At 29.4% G+C, this 24121-nt stretch overlaps 2 protein-coding genes across 2 annotated transcripts; both read left to right on the top strand.

Moving 5' to 3' along the window:
- The first annotated feature begins 2626 nt into the window (after nt 1-2626).
- On the top strand, nt 2627-6425 carry LOC131938701 (uncharacterized). Its single transcript, XM_059296830.1, has 9 exons — nt 2627-2771; nt 3251-3288; nt 3456-3477; nt 3731-3787; nt 4087-4217; nt 4446-4608; nt 5130-5164; nt 5354-5375; nt 6352-6425. Exons 1-9 carry the CDS (start codon nt 2627-2629, stop codon nt 6423-6425), a joined length of 687 nt encoding a protein of 228 aa, XP_059152813.1.
- A 13230-nt stretch (nt 6426-19655) lies between these two features.
- Nucleotides 19656-23880, top strand: LOC131938702 (uncharacterized). The gene is made up of 6 exons (XM_059296831.1): nt 19656-19662; nt 19898-19966; nt 20154-20391; nt 20655-20787; nt 21560-21895; nt 22113-23880. Exons 1-6 carry the CDS (start codon nt 19656-19658, stop codon nt 23334-23336), a joined length of 2007 nt encoding a protein of 668 aa, XP_059152814.1. The 3' UTR covers nt 23337-23880.
- The last annotated feature ends 241 nt before the right edge of the window (nt 23881-24121 follow it).

The raw sequence follows: 24121 nt of genomic DNA on the forward strand, positions 1-24121 counted from the left end.
TTCGGTAGAATCGGAAGTATTGGGTGGTTAGTGTCATATCTCGAAGTTAGGACTTTGAGGTTAGGCAGTGATTAAAAGGTTGGGTTGGGAAAGTTTTGGATCCATTCTCTTACAGACAACCAAACGGTAGGTGTGTTGTATTTTAATAGAAAATAAAGAAGTTAAATCTCATAAGGACTTTGTGTTCAATTGTCTGAAATAGTCATACTTTATCACAGATTGTAATAGAATTTGTCTATCTCAGTACCGTAACGTTGAAAAAAGGAGGAAGGAACAAATCTCCTTTTAATAGGTGCATTTTAAGCTTCCTGCACGTGAAGAGTTAAAACGTGGCGAAAAGAGAAAAGCAGTTACGAAATTGAACTAAAAGAAATAATACAATATCAAGTACAACCTAAGTTTAGTTATGTTCCGTGAATATTAGTTGATTTATGGATAGAGTGTAGCATTAAAAGTGTAACACGTAAGTGTGTTAAACTGACAGAAAAAGTTATCATTAACAGTGTAGTGATTGGTAAACAAAGTGAAGATCCTCCGCCTATCTTCTTCACCCTATAATCAGTGTTTCTTCAAGACTTTTTTCTCAGGGGGGGGGACATTCTCAATTATATTTGAATACACCTATTGCTATTTATAAATACATTTTTCTTATAAAAATACATTAAAAAAATGGAGCGGCAATATACGGATTGGAAAGGATTTGATGCATTTTGCATGATTTCAATGGAGAAAATAGCATTAAGATATAAACAATTTATCATGCGAGCAGTTTTAAACTACTGTGTTAAAGTTTATTTGTCGTGTTTAGCTGCCTTTTGAGGGGAACCACCTATCGTCATATGCGATACCCAACATGCATAACTGTGACCGAGTTCTCGACAGACGATATCAAAAGCGCAGTTAAAGGTAAATATTACAGGTGAGGTTATCTACAGTTAAAGGTAAATATTACAGGCGAGGGAGGGTTATCTACCTGTAAGTGCGTGTGGGAATATTTCCTTCTTTGCTAAATGACGAAATGTTTTTTTTTAGTTTACCAAAAAGTCATTTTTAGAAACCATAATTATATTTCTACAAACAAAAGCAATACGATTTAACAGGTTTTAAAGATACATCTGTACATATAATGACGTACACGTTTTCATGTGTAAACTAAAATAAGTAGTAATAATTGGTTTAAAAATGTAGTTAGATCATTTAAACTATGTTTGTACATTAATTTTGGCAAGATTTGACACACTTAATTACATAAGCCTTATAAGAGACATTTTAATTTCGCTTCCACTTTCAGTTTCAGTTTCAGTTTCGATCCTCTTTGCATTTCGATCTGCTAAAAGAATGTTTGTATACACAGCTTGCGCAGAACGTCAATATAGGCGTGTCATAGCTTTCTACACATCAATACAAAAAATGTACATCACGTGCATTTTTTTCACGCATTGAGATCGATGTGTTATGTTTTATAAAACTTTTGCTTTGCTCCAAAGCCCTGTCTATATAGAACATATTTAAGTTGCGTAAAATATGTAAGAGATATCATGAGCGACTAATGCTTTTTATAAAAGAAAGCAAGTTATTATTATTTTCTTATTTTCAGTGCAATTAAAAGTTTGTTATTATGAATGATTTTATATTTGTTTTAATATGTCAACCGTAATAAAAGCTTTGTCACAGATTTGAATACGATGACGTCAAAAGCAGACGTTGACCGTGAAAATAAACTGAATGATGAGATAGCTGCAGCTATCCGGGGAACATTTGTCCGCCGCATCAATGCCCGGACATTTACATTTTACACCCGGACAAAAGCAACGAACGTTTTCACGAAGGAAGATTACGTAAGAGAAACAAAATTTATTATTTCCTTACGCATTAAATAACTTTTTTTGTTTAAGTTTTATTGTTTAATCGTGTACAGGAATACATTCGTTGTTTAAATACAAAGTTAGATTTTTAGGTAATATAGCTGAGTCTAAAAATGTGCTCATGTTTGCACTGACCATGATTTCTTTAAAAGGAAAATTATGTAACACGTTTTACTTGATTCAAATGAATCTTTTAGAAAAGTCTTCTTTCATAAAAAGTTAATTATAATGTTGGATTTCCTCCAACACTATAAAGTAATACTCGTCAACCTGTTATGCACCATTTGGCCCGTTGAAGCCGATTTTAGCCTGCTTTTCTTTTAGGATTTCCATAGCCTTTGTACCTCCAAGAACAAACTACAAGGATGCAGTCTAATCTTATATTCCTAATAACGAGCTTCCTTCAATTTCAAATTTTCACCGAAAAGCCTGACAAGCTTAGGAATATTCTTATATTAGTCTTAAATCTTACAAGAAGATAGCTGTGTCATTCTCTTTCGCAACTATAAAACAATTATAAATAGTGAAATGCAAATAAAATAACAACCGCTTTATATAAACAAAAAAGCAACAACAACAGAAAAAAAGCTCCAAGCTCTAGTTTTTAAAACGACTCAACCTTCTAATTGAAAAAAAAAATTGATTTAACGGTCAGAAAACGGTATCATTTAACCTATGTATCTGCTAGTCTTCATACAAATATGTTTTTACTCATATATAAAATTTTACTTTTATCCTCACAGAGTCATTTCGATTCGCAAATGGATATGGGAGCAAAGAATATAAATGAAGAAATTTTTGACACGCTCATCAAATACAAAGATTGGTTTTCTTGTCTGATCAATGCTGTCAGTGAACCTACGCTTAACCAGACGGATCTTGTACAAAGATTTAGTGATCTTAAAGGTAAGAGTGTTCATTATCGAACTTAGCAAATTAATAATTTTTGTAAAATAATGAATAAAAATAATAATTCACGAACAGAGAAATAAAGCGATAGCATGTTGGCATGTTAGAGGCGTTCAACTGCTAATCAGAAAGGACCTGGTTCGTATTGCGGATTTAACTTCGTAAGAGTCCCTGAGTCTCCACAGTCAGGGAAAGTAAAGGAGGGCGGGTATTGTGCTGACCACATTATCTGTCACAGATACAGATGAACTCTACTTCACCTGCCCCGCGTTTTGTAATGTTCGGAAGAGTTATATTCTACTTTTACTTAAGAATTAATGTGTAAATAAATTATTTAAAAAAATAAATGAATGAACTAATAAATAAATAGATGTATAAATAGATCAATAAATAAAAACAGGTAAATTAAAAAAAAAACACAACAAAGCATATTTATAATTAAATCTCATTCATCCTTTCTTTTTACATATTTCAAGATAATGTGCTTAAACAGTCTGGGGCATCAACTACACAGGTATCTATTTTATTTTAACAATATACTTACAACAATTACTTGTTTAATTAAACGAAGAACTAATTTTGTTAGATATTCACAACAACAAATTGTTTTGTAATCTATGTATCTAATGCTATGTTTTAAACATGATGTAGTGGCCATTGTGATTCTTCTATTCATTACAGCTCCCGTCGTCATCTACGAAAGGTAAGACATTTCGTTTTATTTTTTATAAGTTGGTTAAACTGTAGGCCTATGTCTCAATGTTTTAAATACGCCTAAAAGATAAGCATTAAGAAATATCGTAATGATTTATAGAAAACCTTTTTTTGTGGAATTACAGTAGTAAAAATGATAAAAGATATAAAATATGACATATATAAGCTTATAATTATTATTCTTATTATTTTGAAATTAAAATATAACTCTTTTGATTATAAATATCTTTTTTAAAATTAAGCATGCGATACTAAACATTCTTCAATCCCTGATGGCATGAGTATTTCAGAATTTCAAGGTAATGGTATTTATCCGCTTTTGCGGTCAGTTTAAGAAACTATATTAATGAGCTAATACACTTAAAATTTAACCTTTATAAGAAGTAAAAATCCATCCAACACATGTTAAATATATTTTCAGTACTTTAGCAGAGGTTATAAGTCTGTATATTACATATTTAGTGAATATTCAGACTTAACAACCAATACACTGAACATTAGCAATAGCTAACAAATAAAGCTTGTTACATTATATTTTACAATTCCTAAATAATTTATGAAAAGGAACCTTTTCTGTGTGTGTTTCTCTCTAATAAAGATCGAGTAAATCTCGTCAACGACGAACTAGCTGTCGCAATGAAAGACACGTTTGTACGTCGTATAAATGCCAGGTCCTTTTTACGATACACCAAGATGTATGAAAGCGGTATCTTTACTAAAGAAGATTACGTAAGTTGAACTCATTTGAGTAAACGATATATGATTGTTTCTTTGCAATTCAATTACATTAAAACAATTACCATTCAACATTTTTGTGAAATAAAGAAACACAATCTGATAATTTTAAAAAGTAAAGCAGCAAATCAATTTCATGTATTTTCTTCTAAGATTAGCCGTTTTCAGAAGAAAAAACGATACTACAAACCTATCTTACATCTAAAAATGTATATCGTACAGAGTTACTTCGATTTAGCGGGTAAAGAAGAACCGTCAAATTTAAACGGATATATTTTCGACACACTGATCAAGTACAAAGGATGGTTTAACTGCTTAATCGGCGCTGTTGGTCATCCCTCTCTAAACCAAGAAGATCTGGTCGGAAAGTTTACAGAATTGAAAGGTAAAAAAGTTTTAATTCGGAAAGAATTTGTATTTTCAAACTATTGTTTACATACATTTATAATTTAAAGCACACTAATATATGTATATTATTTTTTACTTTTTAAAATGTACATGTTTAATATTTGAATACATAATTTGGAATTTATTTCAAAAGATAACAATGCTATATCGAACCGATTTGTTCTTTAGGTCATAAAAATGTTCTTAATCATATGTAAAACCCTTACAAATAACAAATAATAATAAACGTGAACTTGAAAATAATTTGATTTAGTTTTAAATATATGTGGTATACGCTGATAATGATAGTTAACAATTTAGAAGAGAAATTGGTGTACTTAAGGCATTAAGGGGTAAATTAGAATTTACATATCTGTGTCGACTATTAAGATAATGAGTTTCAAATTACACAGACACACACTCATATATATATATATATATATATATATATATATATATATATATATATATATATATATATATATATATATATATATATATAAAATGTATACATAACAGATGAGGTTCTGGAAACGTTGATCTCAAGGTCAAAGGTAATATATTTATTTTTTCTTTAACAAAATAGATAAAAATATTATAGTAAAACATACTGAGTTAATAAAGCTAGGCATGGTTTCTCAGTTAAACGCTTATATCTTACATCCTATAAAAATACTAAACATCTAAATAAATAAATGTCTTTATATCTAAATTATTTCATTGAAAATGTTTCTTTGTTTCAGGCTACATCTTCGTCCGTCATTCGTATGTATTTCATTAAGTCTTTATTGTTATTTACATGGTTTAATTATTACTTTATTGTCATAATTTATTTTAATAAAATATTACTAAAAATAAAATATATTTGCACTGAAGTACATTATTTTAATAATTAATATAAATTGATTAGATACCCTTTTTGTTAAAGCTGGTATATTAGTATTTTTAAAATTAAAAAAAAAATAGTATTCCTAAGAGGTTTAAAGGTACTAAAATTTGCACAGGTTTTTACAGTTTTTCATTAATGTATCCAACGGTATAAATCAATAAAAATAGGAAAATATAAATTAAAATATAAAAAATGAATGTATAAATTTGTGAGTGTGTCTATCATAGCGTGTGTATTTTATGCATTGCTACATCCGAAAGTCATGAAACTTTAGTAATTTGTTAACAATACGCCAGACTTTTTTTTTACATTAAAATAACTCAGTTTTAGAATATAAGGTCATGCATCTAAAAATACATGATTCATGAGACAATAATGAAATCCTTTTACAATGTTGATTCCGACTTTCTTCTAAGATCGTATCGATGCGCGATGAATAAGCTAGTGTTAGTTTAATTGATTTGTTTCTCTGTTAATGAAAAACCGCAAAATCAAAGAAACAACCCAAAAATAAATGTATGTATTAGCATAATAAAGTATTTTTAAAGGAGTTCAAAAAATTAATTTAATCATCAAGAAGCGTCAACCTTGGGGTGGTGGGGAAGGGGGCAAACTGACCAAGGGCGCGCCCAAATGGGTTGGGAGGGGTGACGCTTTTTTGTAAACTTGAATTACCTAATGTGAATGTGTGGAAGGGGGGGGGGGGGGGGCGCAGAAATAATAGTCTTTTCTGGGCGCCGGAATGGGTTGCTATATGTCTGTTATATGCCCATTTCTATAGAAATAGTTTTTGAATCATATTTGAAGAGAACACCACTAATTTAATATATTTTCATTATAACAAAAAAACAGAAACACAAGCGAAGAAAAAAGCAATAAAAACATCTGAGCCCAATGAAACATTGACAGAAAAATATGGTAATTGAACTCTACCTATTGACATGTGGTCCAAAAATGAAACCATTAGATAGTTCTGTAATAAGTTTACTTGTAAAATAGACCGAACTATTACTACAGCCTTTCTTTATAACATATTCATGGAATACACACATTAATAGAAATCCTATTTTAAGTCATTCGAACAAATTTATCTACTATAAACGAAATGTCATTACAATATGCCTTTGTAATAGTCCTCTTTATATACGTATTTAATAGTTTGAAACTAATTCAATTTAAATTCAATTTATTGATATATATATATATATATATATATATATATATATATATATATATATATATATATATATATATATATATATATATATATATATATAAATTGTCAAAATGTTAAAGATCTTCATAATATCTCTAGAGCCAGCTGTAAAGAAAATGAAGATAGACAAAGAAGAAAAGAAATCTAGGAACACACAAAGGAAACCGGGTGGGATTTTCGTTTACACAATAATTTATTTTTTATCGTTTTGTTGTTCTTTGAAATAAAACTCTTCAGGTTTTAGTTTAATTATATTATATTAAAATGTATAATATACTTTCTACTACATTCAAACAACGATCTAATGTAAATAAAATTATTCAATAAGCCCTTTCCTTTTTATTTCTAATTCACTTAATTTCTTTCTAATATCTGTTTTTTTTAAAAACTAGACTGGTGCAAATGTGGATTATGCGATGTAAATGAAGACAGAATTGAAGTGTGTTGCTATGATTTTCATAAGTTAATTGTGGAAAACTATATGAAAAAGAAAAAAACAACTGTGTTCGAAGCAGAGAAATGCATGACCATGTGGTCAAAAATGACTACACGTGTTCTAAGTAAATCTTATCTAACGAGAGAAACTAACTGGAAATCATATAAGCTGCAGACCGACCCAAATAATGACCCGTAAGTGAAGAACTTATAAAACTGTAAATTACCCTCCGCAATTAAACAATATATATATATATATATATATATATATATATATATATATATATATATATATATATATATATATATATATATATATATATATATATATATAATCGAACTCTTGTAAGACGTGATATTTTTTTTACTTTTTTTCGCAAATGGTTGTTTATTTTAAATATCTGTATTCTCTTTTGACAATGTACAACTTTCGTCCTTATATGTTAATAAACACAAATTTAAAAATTTATAAAATCCACACTTTATTACCCCACAGGAAAGAATTGTATCGACTCGGCTGCTGCCATTTTAGAACTTTTGTGAACGCCCAGTTCACGACTGAGAAAACCATCGCTGTGCCGTCTTGTGTCATCAAAAAACTCAGGTCACTTTGTGTGGTTAAAAAAGCTAAATCTGCTACCACAACATAGGTTTCTTTAAAATGTGTATATTCGTAATACTTTGTTCACGTAGCACTAAATAGATAACAGCATGAAATAGATCAAAGCAATAAGCAATGTAAAATTTTATTTAAAAACTGAAGATAATTAAAAACAATAAATTGTGAAAAATAATTCAAAATTCGTTTTTTTCCCTGTTTATTTTATTATTATTTTTAAAAATCTTAACAGATACATTGAATGTAAAGCAAAATTAAAAGTTTAAAACAAAAAACTTTTAATCATATCTATAATATTCCTTTTAAAAAATAGAAATATTATTTCTATCCAGAGTTAATTTTCAAATGATAAAATAAAAAATAAAATTTTCAACAGCTCATTTTAAGCTGCAGTTTTGAATTATTAATTGTCAAAGTCAAGAAATTTAACGGCTAAAAGCTTTTAAATACTGATTGAAGTGTTTTCCACCTTACTTGTGTAATGTTAAAACATATACCCTTAAGAAACAGTGACAAAAAAAAATCATTTTCCATCTTTTTTTAGAAGGAGGAGGGGCGCTTTTTCCAAGACTAAAATTCGGTAAAAATTTACACTGGATTAATGAGTTGACAAACTTTATCACTTATAAAGGAAAGCAATTGTATTACAGCGTATTGAACGATTGTGTAACATTAAAGAAGTTTTAGTGGCGTGTAAAACCCGCTCTACAACTTTGTCAAAGATGGTGCCGGGGGGAGCGAAAGGGGGTTATTGGCCCATTTTTCGCCAAAAATAATCGTAAGGACTTGTTTTGGATGGTGAGTAGATAACAGCTTTAACATTTAGAATAGAAACACATTGTATTAACGCTATGTGTACGATTTCACTAGCCAGTTTTGTTAAGAAATGACGAGCTACTTCTTTGTACAATTATTACGATTCTCAACTTCAACGTGAGAGATGAGATACTTTTACTAGATTGCATTACATCTCACCAGGATCACTGTTTTAAATTAAATGTCACGTATTATTGTATCGCTATCTGATCAGTAAAATAGCATACGGCGGGTGGGTTGAAGGCGACACTCTTTGCAAAGTATTTAAGAGAGAAGAACATTACTATATTGTATTGAATATATCATTTTTGATAGTTTTTAGCGCAATTTCCTTACAGGAATTGCGATTATTAACTCGTCATTTCTGGATGGATGTGTGTCCGCAGCTTTAGTCCGCAGCTTTAAGTCGTATCTCCTCCTCAACGAAGCAATATCGAGGACTAGTTCCAAAAGCAAATATGTTAAGCAAGTTCCGAGGATGATTGTGGGCCAAAAAAATCCCCGGAATTCCTCCCTGGATTTCCCGGAAAAGCCAAAAAACCTCGAAATTCTGGATGGATGGATGTGTGTCCGCAGCTTTAAGTCGTATCTGCTCCTCAGCGAAGCAATATCGAGGACTAGTTCCAAAAGCAAATTTGTTAAGCAAGTTCCGAGGATGATTGTGGGCCAAAAAAATTCCCGGAATTCCTTCCTGGGTTTCCCGGAAAAGCCAAAAAAACTCGAAAAAAAAATGCAGTTTTTGGCCCATATCTCGGCAACCAGACCACTTAGCGAAACATTTACCAATCGATTCCTGCCATAATTTAGAACAATATTGCCGAAGAAAGTTTTCAAACATATCCTTTCGTTTGGTCACAAAAAATTAATTAAGGAAATTGCGCTTAAATTGTCACTAGACTTTTTATTAACTTGTTTTTTATAACAAGTCCTAATACTGCAATTTTTACATAGTTAAGGCCACTTAACCTACTAAAGAAGGTAAAAAAAAGGTACGACAAGACGTCTGCAACTACTTTGATAATTTGTTCAAGCTAACTAATATTTGAAAACTGTAATATATTATTATCGAAATTGTTCTAAATACACGACCAAAAATTATACCAAATAAGCTTGCACCTTCTACAAACTACACTCTAAAGCAGTGGTTTTTAACCTTTTTGGAGGTCACGAACCCCACCACTTTTATACGCGCATTCACCGAACCCTTCTTAAGAGTTGTATCATCCACACTGACAAAATCTGATCGTGAATCATATGAGGCGGAAGCCCTGAGAATGAATTACCGAACCTATTGAGTTCAATGGAACCCACTGTTCAAAACTGTTTGATTTTCTTATTTTTATTTGTTTCGGCTTCCTAAGGAGCATAGGCGTTGGCAACACTATATCAACTTACCTGATTTTTATTAAGATCGAACCGTATAATCCAGTATCCCCCTTCTTTATTTCAAACGATTTTCTTCATGCCTTATTTGGTCTTTTTCTGTTGCTCTTTCCGCGTGGACTCCACGAAAGCATCTGCACCTGTATAGTGACGTTATTATTTGTCTTTCTTACAATGTGCCCTAACCCCCACCTTTTCATCCTTCACTGTGTAACCTAGCTCCGAGCCATACAGTAAAAGATACATCATATATAGCTATAGATCCTGATTACATTTTTACTTTCTCGTATATACGAAGTATAGAGAAAGTATTGTAATCGTGCAAAAAAAAATCGAGATTTTTACAGATCTCGACGTTTTACACCTCACTGATACGGAAAAACATAATTTTGCAATCTTGTCCGTATGTCTGTGTGTGTGTCTGTGTGTCTGTGTGTCTGTGTGTCTGTGTGTCCGTGTGTAAACACGATAACTTGAGTACCGTTACAGCTAGGTTGATGAAATTTCATATATAAGTATTTTATCAAAATCGTTGATCCGTATCAACTTTTGAGCGATTTCCGATAACCGGAAGTGGTACTTTTCCTACTTTGAATTTTTCAAAAGCCTATAACTAGAGTACTATTTCAGATAGATAAATGAAATTTCACATGTAAGTAAAAGATCTAATTCTCTACCTTCTGTAAAATTTTGAGTAATTTCCGTTGACTAGAATTAGTAATTTACGCTACTTCCGATTTCTCAAAAAACTAATCTAAATTTTAAAAGTACTAATAATATTGCGCACTATTATGCGCTTTTTTATTTGGCGTTCACTTGGTGTGCAATTAATTTGTGTACGAGATTTTATTCTATTTTTAAAACTTTAAGTATTTAAAATGGATTAAAAATCATGTCTATAGCCCGAGTTCCCATCCCCTGTTATTTTATATAAGAATATTCGAGAAAGTTTAGGGGAGATCACTCCCGGTTTATTTTGACAATGCATTTGAATTCCACATTGACTTAGAATGTTAATACTCATTTTATTGCTGTTGAATCTAATCAGAACGCCATGGGCGGTGCCAATATCATTAAACCGGTTATTTTAACTTCTTAAACCAGTACAAATAGTTTGGCATTTGTTGTTGACTGAGTGCGAGAAGGCAGCGCACATCTGATAAAATCAAGAGCTATTGTGTCCGTTACATTCCAGTTTGTTTCCTCTAGCTTGTTTCGCTATACAATCAACCAGTTAACAAAATACTCATATCGTATTACAATCAAACATCAAAATTAGTCTTTTTTTCCTGGACTGTCACACACACATACACACACACACACATATATATATATATATTATATATATACATATATATATATATATATATATATATATATATATATATATATATATATATATATATATATATATATATATGGGGGGGGGGGCAAACTGAATGTTCGGGACGGGTCGCTACGCCTCTGCACGCGAAACAAACAGAAAACAAAAAATCTAACAACAGCAAATATTTATTGTCTTTTACGTCATTGCATTATAATTAGACTAATATGCTAAACCCACTTGGCTGATGTGTAGTCCTTATATAAATTAAAAATATATGTGTGCCTAGTGACATGATGTGAAGGCGAGTCACCTGTTGCCAGAATCGATACCCGTCGTGCATCAGTGTGACCTACTTCTCGGCAGCTGATACCAACAGCGCAGATAAATGTGAATATTACAGGTGAGCCATGTTTATATATCTGTAAGTGCATGTTGGAATGTTTTCTTCCTTGCTAAATGTCGCAAAGGTAAGATTTCTAATGTCTTTTAAGAGTACCATACAGAGGTACAACCTTAATTACAGCATCACAAACTGCAGCAACATAAATACCTATATTTCTATATGCCATACTTCATAATAGATATATTTACGCTGTACTAAATTTAATTCCTATAAAGTAACGAGGTTAAATAATGATCACTTGAAATATACAAAATTGATAAGTTTAAAATTGGTTTAAAGATGACATTTGATCACACTAAAGCGTTATGTAAGAAAAACATTTTAATTAAACTTTCACTTTCAGTTTCAGTTTCGAAACCGATTAGCGGGTCGTTTTAATAATAGGAAAAATCAATATTCGTATTTCGCAAAACTCCAATATTGACTCTAGCCTAGTTCCCGTTCGCGATACAGTATTACACACATTGTTTTTTGCGTCTTTCTCAGATGGGTTTGTTTTATTATATGAGCTGGTTGTCTATGAAATTATTTATACAATAAATAGTTAGAGTGGTCTCTTAATTTTATGTGATATGTATACTTATTGGTTTTTAAGAAGAGTGTAGCGTAGTTTGAGGGATAAGGTTCGGCCATTATTGTTGACATGGATAGAAATATTTTTTTTTTTAGATTTTGCTATCACTTTGGCCATAAAATAAAAAACAAAACAAAAAACAAACAAACTTAAGTCTTAAAGTAATTAAGAAGTGTAACGATTTTAGAATCAATGTTGAAAAATCCAGAGAACTTGAAAATAAAGTTTCGTGTTAAATTTTTTTTTTCGCTGAGACGGCGCCGCGGCAGAGTGCGATTTGGCGACCCGGGATATCCAGTGAACGATATGGTACATGCGCTCGTTTTAAAGCGTAGGATATGTTGCGGTTACGATGGGTTACTATATAATCCTCCACTAAATAGATTCCGACGCCCCGGAACGGTGCTAATTGGCGCCCTGTGCTTTCCGGTGAGCGTTATAACTCCTACGTTTGTTTTAAACAGTACAATAAACTATATATATGGACGGGGTATTATAGTCGTTCACTAAATTGAATCAGGCGCGACGCCGGCGCCTCAGCAAAGTGCTATTTGACAATATTGACACGGTGGTACACGACTTTTGATGATAAAACCGAGCCAGGGGTAATACGCGGCGCCCCTGCGGTAGTGTAACCGTCGGCTCCAAGAGCGCCTCTCTACGTGGCTGACTTCTTGGCAGTCTCCGAATTGTGTTCTACCTCACTATTACGGAGAACTATAACGTACACTAAAGGCTTTCATACAACACGCCATGGGGTGTGCTAGGTGGAAGTGTAGGTAAACCCGTACACCGACAAATTCGATCCAAGAAAAATAGATATAACTATAAAAAAAAATATAACTCCGTGTCAGAAATAAAGGTCACATGGTGATTTTAACTTGCCAGTTTAACTCGAATTTTTAATTAGATATGTTTGAGCTTCAAACAGAGTCATTGTATTTCTTACCTACTAAGGGCCAGCGCAGAATTTATATTAAAAAAACACCTTTCAATGGTTATACATTATCTTTTCTCAGTCTCTCAATCCAATGGCATCGAAGGCAAACGTCGACCATGAGAATAAACTGAACGATGAAATCGCTGCAGCTATCCGGGGAACATTTGTCCGCCGCATCAATGCCCGGACATTTACATTTTACACCCGGACAAAATTACCTAACATTTTCAAGAAGGAAGATTACGTAAGTAAAAGGAAAATAATTATTTTAAGAAACAAATCTTCGTTTTATTTTTACAATCTTGTATGTAAATAATTCCTCTTTTTTACTTTCTCGTATACGAAGTATAGAGAAAGTATTTTAATCGTGTAAAAAAAACAACAGATTTTTGCAAATCTCCACATTTTACACCTCCCTGAGTCGGAAAAACACACTTTTGCAATCTAGTCCGTATGTTTTTTCTATGTATGTGTGTTTTTGTGTCTAAACACGATTACTTGAGTACCTTTACAGCTAGCTAGATGAAAGTTCATATATAAGTATAATATCAAGTTTGTAGTTCTGTATCAACTAGTCAGCGATTTCACATATAAGTAAAATACCTACTATTCTGCATTCTGTCACATTTTGAGTAAATTCCGTTGAACGGAAGTAGTAATTTACGCTATTTCCGATTTCTCAAAAAAAAAACGCATTTAAATTTATAAAGTACTAATAATATTGCGCAATATTATGCACATTTTGTTTGGTGTTCACTTAGTGCGCAGTTCTTTTTTCTACGTGTTACTATTCTATGTTAAAAAGTTTAAGTAATTAAAAATGGATTTAAAATATTGATTATATCCCGAGTTGACATCTACTGTAGTGTTATATAGGAATATTCGAAAAAGTTTAGGGGAGATCACTCCCGGTTTATTTCTACTGGTTTCGTTGGTCATTGGTTAAAACTAGCTATAAAAAAACTTTAGCACTTTCACCGAACAGAATTAAATTAAATTTCACACGTAGATTAAAGACCGATGACAAATAAAGAATTTTAAAAAATTGGCGTAATTAGATACAATACTTTTTTGAAAATACTAATTTTGTCGTGCTAAAATACAAAGTGCGCAGCATTCATTTGGTTTATGATAACAAGTTTTTATATAATCACTACAAAGATGTAATACTTAACCCAGCAGTACTTAAAAAATATAAAGAAAAGCGGGGAGGGTTTTATTTGTTACTACGATTTTATTAAGACGATTTTCTTTATATTTTTTTAATAGTGTTGCATTATTATGTTAAAGCACCACGACTTAAAAAAGCGTGTATGTCTTTATTGAGTGTTACTCAGATTTTAATAAGGCTACACGAGTTTCTTTACAGTAATTTAAAAGGTGTTGCATTATCATGTGTTTAAGGAACTTTTTTTGTCTTTTTTATTTTTAATGCATTTAAAGTTACTTTTTAAAACGGTCTTGAATATTTTTTAATATTCACACATGGGAATTAATAATTTACTTGTGTTAATGTTAGGTGAGCTTTCTCCCATAATTTGAAAATTCTTCTCACTGATCGAGATTTATCTAAACTTAACCATAAGAAACATAATTTACTTGATTGAAAAAAAAGCTTCTATTAGAGGCTAAACTACTTGTCTGACAAAAACGATTTCTCAGTTATGATTTTCGCGACATTTCAGATCATATTTTCAATTTCTTGACCCATAAATAAATGATTGCACATTTAACACATTATAGCCTTATATTTTAAATTCGATGCAGCAAAGCTCCAAGCTATAGGCTTTATTTTTTAATAATAAGATAACTTATAGAAAAATGGCAGTATATTGTATGCAAATAATATTCCTTTAAATTCTCTCAAACGTATAACATTTTATCAGCTTTTGAATTTATAGATCAATATAAGCAGTTTATTTTATTCTTATAGAGTCATTTCAATGCTCAAATGGTTAGCGGAGCAAAGAATATTAACGAAGACATTTTTGACACCCTTATCAAATATAAGGACTGGTTTTCCTGCCTGATAACAGCTGTCAGTGATCCTACTTATAATCAGACGGACCTGGTCCAAATTTTTATTGACCTTAAAGGTAAGCTGTTTGATTAAACATAATGCTTTTTTGCTCTTTTTTTTCATTAATACATTTAAACTTTTTCGTGTACAAAATATATAGAAAATGTTGTAATCTAGCAGAAAAATGTAATGAATTTTAATATTTTTTACCAATTTAAACATCTCCAGACGGAATTTTAAGGGCACATAGTAATAATGAAAAATCTAAATAGATATATTGACACATTTTAACATTTTAACCTTCTGTAGCCTGAAAAAGTTAGTTTTGGCATTTGTTAGCACAGTTTTCTGAACAAATTTTATATATAAATATTCTTTCAAATTTGTAGTTTTCTATCAACTTTTGAACGATTTCCAGTGCTAAATTGTGTTCTACTGCATTATATTCTTTTTAAAAATTAAGTGTCAAAACATCTATAAAGAACGTTTCTATTACAAGATTGCACTGAACGTGCCATCGTACTTACTGTTAAAAAAAATTACGAGAAAGTTTAGCGGAGATCACTCCTATTTAATTTTCTACACGTAAAATGGCTTAAGAACGCGAGACGAATACACACATATTTTACTGCTAAACCGAAGGTGGAGCTGCTTAATGGAATAAATAACAGTTATTTATTTAACAGGATATTTTTTCTATGCTCTGATTACGTCAGTAAAGATAATAGATCATTAGGTATTTGCTTTTGTGTGTATATTGCTATGAGGCATAATGTATTAAGGGTAAAAGTATAAGTGGTTGAAAAAATGTAAGCATAATATCCCAAGAATACATGCTCTGAGTGAATAAAGCGTAAATAGGTATATTTTTGTAAAAATATTTAAATACACGTAGTTTAATATCAACTCTTAATATGATGAAATATTTCGATTCTTAGAGTTTCATGTAAAGCGATTTTATTTAAAAAATAAATAAATACAAATTAAATTTAAAAAATATATATATATGTTGGCCTATATCCTACATACAGTAAATGTATATCCTTTTACATTTTAAAAGACAGTGTAGTGAAGCAGTTTGGTGCATCATCTTCACAGGTAAAACTTTTTTCTCGAGATATAGTAAATGTTGAATACATTGTGAACGTTTAAAAATTGATTATTTAATCAAGAGTTACTTTTGAGATATACTGAAACGACTTCAAATGTTTTGTAACATTTAGATTAAGTTCGTTGTTTTATAATCATTTTGTGACTATTCTTATTTGTATTTTAGTTCCCCTCATCTTCGACCAACGGTAAGAATGTTTGTTCACAAAATACATCTGTTTTTAATATACCAATTAAAAATATATGTAATAGCAATTTAGAATAACTGTTTTCGTTGAACATTATTCAGTAAAAATAACTTTATAGAGAAAGGTCTGACTTTAAGCAAGTTATAGATGGAAAAAGTGTTCACAAAATCAAAATAATTATATTTTTCTCTCCATTTAAAATCTATATTGTGTTAGGGTCATTAATCTAGTTTTCAGAAAATTATTTTTATTTTCCAGTGCTCTAAAAGTGGTAGTTAATGTGATTGTATTAACCCATACAAAGTTCATATTCAAATTATAAAAAATAAACTACAACATAAAAAATAAAATAAAAAATAAAATAAACACGTATACTACATAATCAATATAGTATATATAATACTATTTTTTAACTCTCTGATGAAGATCGAGAAAATCTCCTAAATGATGAACTAGCTTCAGCTGTGAAGGAAACTTTTGTCCGTCGTATAAATGCCAGACCATTTTTAAACTACACCAAAATGTATGAAAGCAATATCTTTACTAAAGAGGATTACGTAAGTCGAAATTACTTCATTTTAACAGTATATGTTTATTTCGTCTTTTAGCACATTTATTTTCAAAACCCTACTGCATCATATTTTTAAAAAAATAACAGATTATAAATAGGATGAAGTATATATCTATCAAAACAAGTTAATACTCTATATGATTCTTTTTCTTTTATGGTAAACATTACAGACGAATGTAGCTTGATGACATTATTTTTTAATATCACAAGCAATGAAGATAATACTTGATTTCCATGCAGAATCATTTTGATTTGCTGATTAAAGAAAGATTGACGAATGTAAACGAAGAAATCTTCGACACCCTTATCAAATACAATGGATGGTTCAACTCCTTAATCAGGGCTGTTGGTTACCCACTTTTGAATCAAACAGACCTAGTCAGCACGTTTCTTTCACTAAAAGGTGGAATTGCATTATTATATTAAAATTATTACATTCCATCTTTAATCTTTAATTGAAAAAGAAATAATATAATACGTGAACATAAAAGGGCTTACCTAAACTTTAGATTTAAAAAAATCCTAATATTTAAAATATTTTCTTCAAAGGACAAAACTATTTACATTGCTTTATTAGCGTGAAGAACAAATAGTTCAGCTCAAAATATGTATTTATGAAAAGTTTGAAAGAAATAACTAAATTATCATAATATACATAGTTTCCAATAAATAAATATATACATTTTGATATTTTTAATTAATAACAAAGGGACTGATGATTACCTTATTAAATTGTTTTATTTTTAGAAAAGTATTTTCTACTTTAGAAGATTAAATGATACAATAATTGTGTATGGTATTTACGATGAGTCTGTAAAAGAATGATACAAAAAAAATAATTTAAACAATTCTTTTGAAAAATGGTGTTAAATATTATATATATATATATATATATATATATATATATATATATATATATATATATATATATATATATATATATATATATATATACAATATTACAGGTGAAGTTCAGAAAAAGATAACTTTAAAGGTATTATTTATATATTATTTTTAAATATGTATCAAAATACATTAAAGTGTTAAAACGTACCAATAGAATCTGACAAAAAATATGTGTTAATTAAGCGAATAGTTTTTTAGAATTCAATGATCAGACCATTTATATTTGAAATAAAGTCTTACATAATGTTTAAATGGAGATAATTATACATACTTTTTCTTTCTAGGCTACCTCTCCACCCGTCATTCGTATGTACTTTTTAGTTTTTAAAATAATTTTACATTATCAAGTTTTTTTTATTTTGTTTGATCATCAACTTTTTGTTATTTGAAAATATAAAAATAATACTCAGATATGATAAAACATCCATTTTAAATAGCACATACATTAATGTTGTGAACACTCATGAGGGATTTTCGGATAAAAAATTGTTAAAAATTTAATAACTTCTATTAAATTTCGATTTGGATTTTAACAAAAACTACATTGAAAAAAGAAAATAGCTAATCAATAGTAATTTAAAGCATCATTTTACTAAAGTTAAACGTACAGGAGTAACTAAGAAAAACGTAACATTGTTATATTGAAAGACATGAACGATTAAAAAAAAATATTGAGCTATATTTTTATTTAAGCAAAACAGGCATGTTCACTATCAATAGGAAATATTATAAATGCAGAAGAGAGTCATTGTAAGTAAATGTTCCCTTGAAACATTTACATTTTAGTAGTTTTTCATTATATAAAACATTGGTTTTATAAAGCAAGAACATTTCTTTGCATGTTTCATAAAATAATTTATATTGTGTAATATTAATGGCAAGCACTCATTTCAAATATAATTTCAAAGCTCAAAAAGCAGACTTAGAACAAACCAAAATACCAGGACCGTCACGTAAGTCATTCATCTTTTAAAACAAAATGATAAACTGAACAAATGTTTAACGTGATTAAAGATGTTTAGAGAATATATGTATATACCAGATAGCATTAACGTAATAATTTTAGAAAAATGTTAAATGAATTTGGGATATATAAGTAACGGATCATATTTTTACAAACATTTTTTTTTCTTACGCCACAACAGAAACACCAGCGAAGAAGAAAGCAACAAATAGGCCTACAACTGAAGCAAGTGGTAAATAAAAACATATTTTAAAATTTCAATATCAAATACATCTTTCATAACAATACTAACAGAACAACTTTTACAAGACTAAACCTTTTGCAAATAATTTAAATTGTGCATTATTGAGACCAACTGTTTTTACATCCACAATAAAATATGTGATGTAATTGACTTATAAAAACGAAATTGTAATATATATATATATATATATATATATATATATATATATATATATATATATATATATATATATATATATATATATATATATATTTATATTTATATATATATATATATATATATATATATATATATATATATATATATATATATACATATATATATATATATATATATATATATATATATATATATATATATATATATATATATATATATATATATGACTTTTTAAATTGTTACAAAATATTAGTATCTCTCCTAAATCTTATAGTATTAGTATGAAGGGTAGGTAATACATAAAACGTAATTGGAACTTTCTTTTTATTGCTTACATTTTATTTTATCTGAGTAAGTTACATTGTAATATCAATTGTGTTTTGAACAAATTATATATATATATATATATATATATATATATATATATATATATATATATATATATATATATATATATATATATATATATATATATATATATACATTTAAAAAAAAAAACTTCAGTTAGAAATAACTTCTACAGAACCAGTTGTAAAGAAAGTAAAGAAAAACGACGAAGCGTCCTCTTCAAAGAAAATACAAGGAAAACCGGGTAAGAGTTTAAGTGACACAGAAATATAGCGCTAGCTTTCCTGCTTGGTCGTTACATTTTCTTTTTTCAAGCTTAGTAGCGCTTTCAAATTTGAAAATACATTTTTATATACACATCATGAAGCAAAACAAGTTAACTAAGCCAATATGAGTTGTTTTAATAAAAAGACTATGTTTATTTATACCAGAATGGTGCCGATGTGGATTCTGCGATCTAAATGAAGACAGAAATGAAGTGTGTTGCTATGACCTTCACAAACTAGTTGAGGATAACTATAACAATAAGAAAAAGAAAAAAGTCCTTGAAGCAGAGAAATGCATGACCAAGTGGTCAAAACTGACCAAAAGTGTTCTGAGTAGACTCTTTCTTGAGAGAGAACCTAACTGGAGGTTATACAAGCTAGAGACCAACCCAACCGACGATCCGTAAGTGTAAAGCTTTTGCAACAGAGAATTAACATCAGTGTTAATCAATGAATATTATGCGTCCATACCTATGGCTATTAGCTTATATATATATATATATATATATATATATATATATATATATATATATATATATATATATATATATATATATATATATATATATATATATATATATAAATGTTGATGCTAAATCTCAAATCTGCTGCAGGGTTCTAGCGATATAGAAGCATCTTAAATTCTTGTTTATCTCTACTCCATAGAAAAGCATTGTATCGACTAGGCTGCTGCAGTTTTAGAACCTTTGTTAACGCAGAATTCACGACAGAGAAAACCATAGCCTTGCCTTCTTGTGTCATCAAAAAACTCAGGTCACTTTGTGTGGTTAAAAAACCAGTTAAGTCTAATTAGTATTTTTATTTAAACATTTTTATATTAATATATTTATCACATTAATTTGTTAATCAATGCCACTATTTAATCATTTTATTTAATTGTATTTTTAAGATTTATTAAGTTTGAGACAAGATTAAACTGAATGGTTAATTATTGAAATATTAAACGAGACCGGTAAAACTTTAAAAAAAAAAACTTGAAGAAAATCTGGATTTTAAATTTTTAGAAAATACTCATTTTCTTATGTTATTTTACTTATATGTTTATTCATATTAACAATTAATAAAATCTAAACATAAATTCATCATGTAAAGTATAAGCAATCAATAAAACTGCGTACGCCTTTAGCTTTTTATGTATTACAATATTTTTTTTAAATAATGAAGAATAATCAAACTGTATTTATAAATGTTGCTCGTTTCTCATGTATTATAGAAAGTATATATTGGAGGTGTTGTTAAAGTCATTTTCAATATGACGATATCACCCTAATAAATGAGAGCAGTAGTATTGAATAATAGTCACTAGATTTAATAGTCACTATTTTAAAATGTCCAAGAAGTTAATACTGATATAAATTGTCCGTTTATTAATAACGCACAGACCTTTAAAATACTTAATTTGACACTAATTTTGTAAAGAAATTATTTGATTAGACTGTAATTGTACAGACATGATTCAAAGGTTCTAAACATATTTGTTTCTCTCTAGTAATGTAGCAAAATTAAATACACAAAAAATAATATAGAAAATATATTTTACTTTGCTTCAGGATAATCATTCAGAGACGAAGGCTGTTCTTACAAATGATTTGGACATAATTTTCGACTTGCTGAAAAGCTATTGGCTAACAGTTACAAAGCTCACAAAGCAAAATTTACTTCTGGCATACTTTTTCAAAGATACAAATACTATGTTTCCTTGGTTTGAACGTATAAAAGAAGGTAAACTTCTAGGATATCTAAATACAGACATCAGTAAGCAGACATTGGCTATGGCGATAAGTGAAGAATCTGGTATTGCAGCAGTGAACCATACTTTGACATTAGCCTGCCTGATTTTAGCATACAACACTCACTTTATTGATGCAATCATTGAGGAGAGTAAGGTATATGAATCCTATATTTTTATTACATTTCTAACAATATTTCTGATATAACAAGTTGTAAATAAAAGGTTAGTATAATATTAAATTTTGGTTAAACAATACTCTCAATTTCACTTAAAAATTATCGGAATCAATTGATTAACTGAACACTTAAACATGTCTAATTTTTTAAAACGTTTTATAAATTTTAACAGGGTATAATTTCACTTTTATTCAGGAAAACCAAAGCTTTGCAGGACTAATAACTAACATTAAAGCTATTTCTCATGAAATCAGCTATTTGAAAAACTTTATTCGACCCAAAAGCAGCTTGAGGGATGACGTAATAGACAGTTTGAAAAGAGCAATTAATAAAATTGACATCACGTCAGAATATAATTTTGACAAGAAATTTATATCTGAAAAAGGTTTGATTGTATTTGACATAGATATTTTATGCGTCATTTTAGGATTAAGAAGCGAATTTGGAAAATCTTTGAAGACAATAAACATTGATATTTGGCCACATCAAAGAGAATCTTATCACGTGATTAATGCTATTGAATTAATGAGTCAGCATCAGTGTCGTAGAGGTCTGGCAAAAAAAGAATTATTTAACATGGGTTTTACTGAAGAGACGGCTGCGTTTATTGTGGGTAACATACCAGAGGAATTGAGCACTCACCAATCGCCTCTTTACTGGGCAACTGTGCACATTGAAAACATGTTCCAAAACCATCCACTTCTGACACAGTGTAATGACTATCCTTTTGCTGTTGATGAAAATGTATTTCCACCACAATCTATTCGTCTCCAAAGGACATCAAGACAACAAAGCTCTGCGGATATTCAAGTCTTTAACGTGTCGAATATAGAAGAACGAACAATACACTCTAAAATTAACAGGTTCATTATACAAAGTGCTCCTGCAGCGAACTCCCAATATTTTCATGGCACAAGCCACGAAAATGCTGTTAATATTTTAAGGAATGGCATTATTTTAAAAAGAGGTAAAAGAGCTCAAGACTTCTCGGATGATGACGGGTTTTACCTGTCATACGTGTTTTCCCATGCCAAAACATGGGCCAGAGAGAAATCAAGCAAGCCCGCTGTCATAGTATTTAGTGTCCCAAACACGCTGTTCGAAAGGCACATGGGGCTTGATGTTTCCAGTGCACATTTCGATACTGAAGAAACTGTATTGAGAAAACAAAGGGAATGGAGAGAAATTGTTAAATATTGCCGAAATGGATCAGAAGGGCCCGCACCAGAAAACTTTGATAATTATTGTTACATAATCGGCAACATAAGCGTTAATGGTAGCTTTGTTAAAGAAATTCCAACACAAAGTGAAAATAAACAACTTTGTATAAAAAGTAAAGAATTTGCAGAAGAATTTCAAGAAACGAGAAACATTGTCTGTGTTATTTTCTACAAGACGAATTACGCCCCTCTACAATAAAAGTCTTTAAATTATGTAAATGATCTTGATGTTGACAGCAACATAAGAAAGTTATTCAGAAAGTTATAACTTCTCGACTGTGAAAATATGTTTTGTATATTGTTTACATCATCTAAAGAAAATTTAGTGTACATTAGATCAAAGCATAATATCAATTTCTTTTCCTTTTCCATTCCTCGACATTTTTTTACTCTGCATTTTTAATATATTACAATGTTTTTTTTATTTCACTAGTTTAAAGTGGAAACTGTTTAATGTTGACTAGCACATTGATGGTACGTTGTACTAAAAGATTGATGCTATACATAAAATGGTTAATTATTTGCATGAATTTAAAATAGAAAAAAGTGAAGTATATAAAGCATGCTATCTTTAAGCTTTTGTAAGATAAGTTTAATTGTGTCTTTTCTCTTATAACAAAGCTTTTTAAAATTTAAATGTCTTAAACTAGAATTAAATTCCTGGCTTTTATCAGTGTGTAGCGATCATATACAAATTAGTTGCATGTGAATATATATATATATATATATATATATATATATATATATATATATATTTATTTATTTATTTATATATCTAATATATAAAGCTCAATTCTGTATGTAACACATATGTTTGTCGTGGATCTTCGATGGATTTAAGTGTTAGATAATTAAAGTCCTTATGGTCTAAATTTATGAGTTAAAAAATTAATATTGAAAGTTTTGGGAAATAATTTGCATTTATCAAACTGAAAGTAATAATTTTCTGCATGTTCATTAAACACAAGTTTAAAAAAAATATCA

This window comes from Physella acuta, unplaced genomic scaffold (assembly GCF_028476545.2).
Source record: "Physella acuta isolate Inbredline_101_S28 unplaced genomic scaffold, ASM2847654v3 ptg000255l, whole genome shotgun sequence".
Lineage (NCBI taxonomy): Eukaryota > Metazoa > Mollusca > Gastropoda > Physidae > Physella > Physella acuta.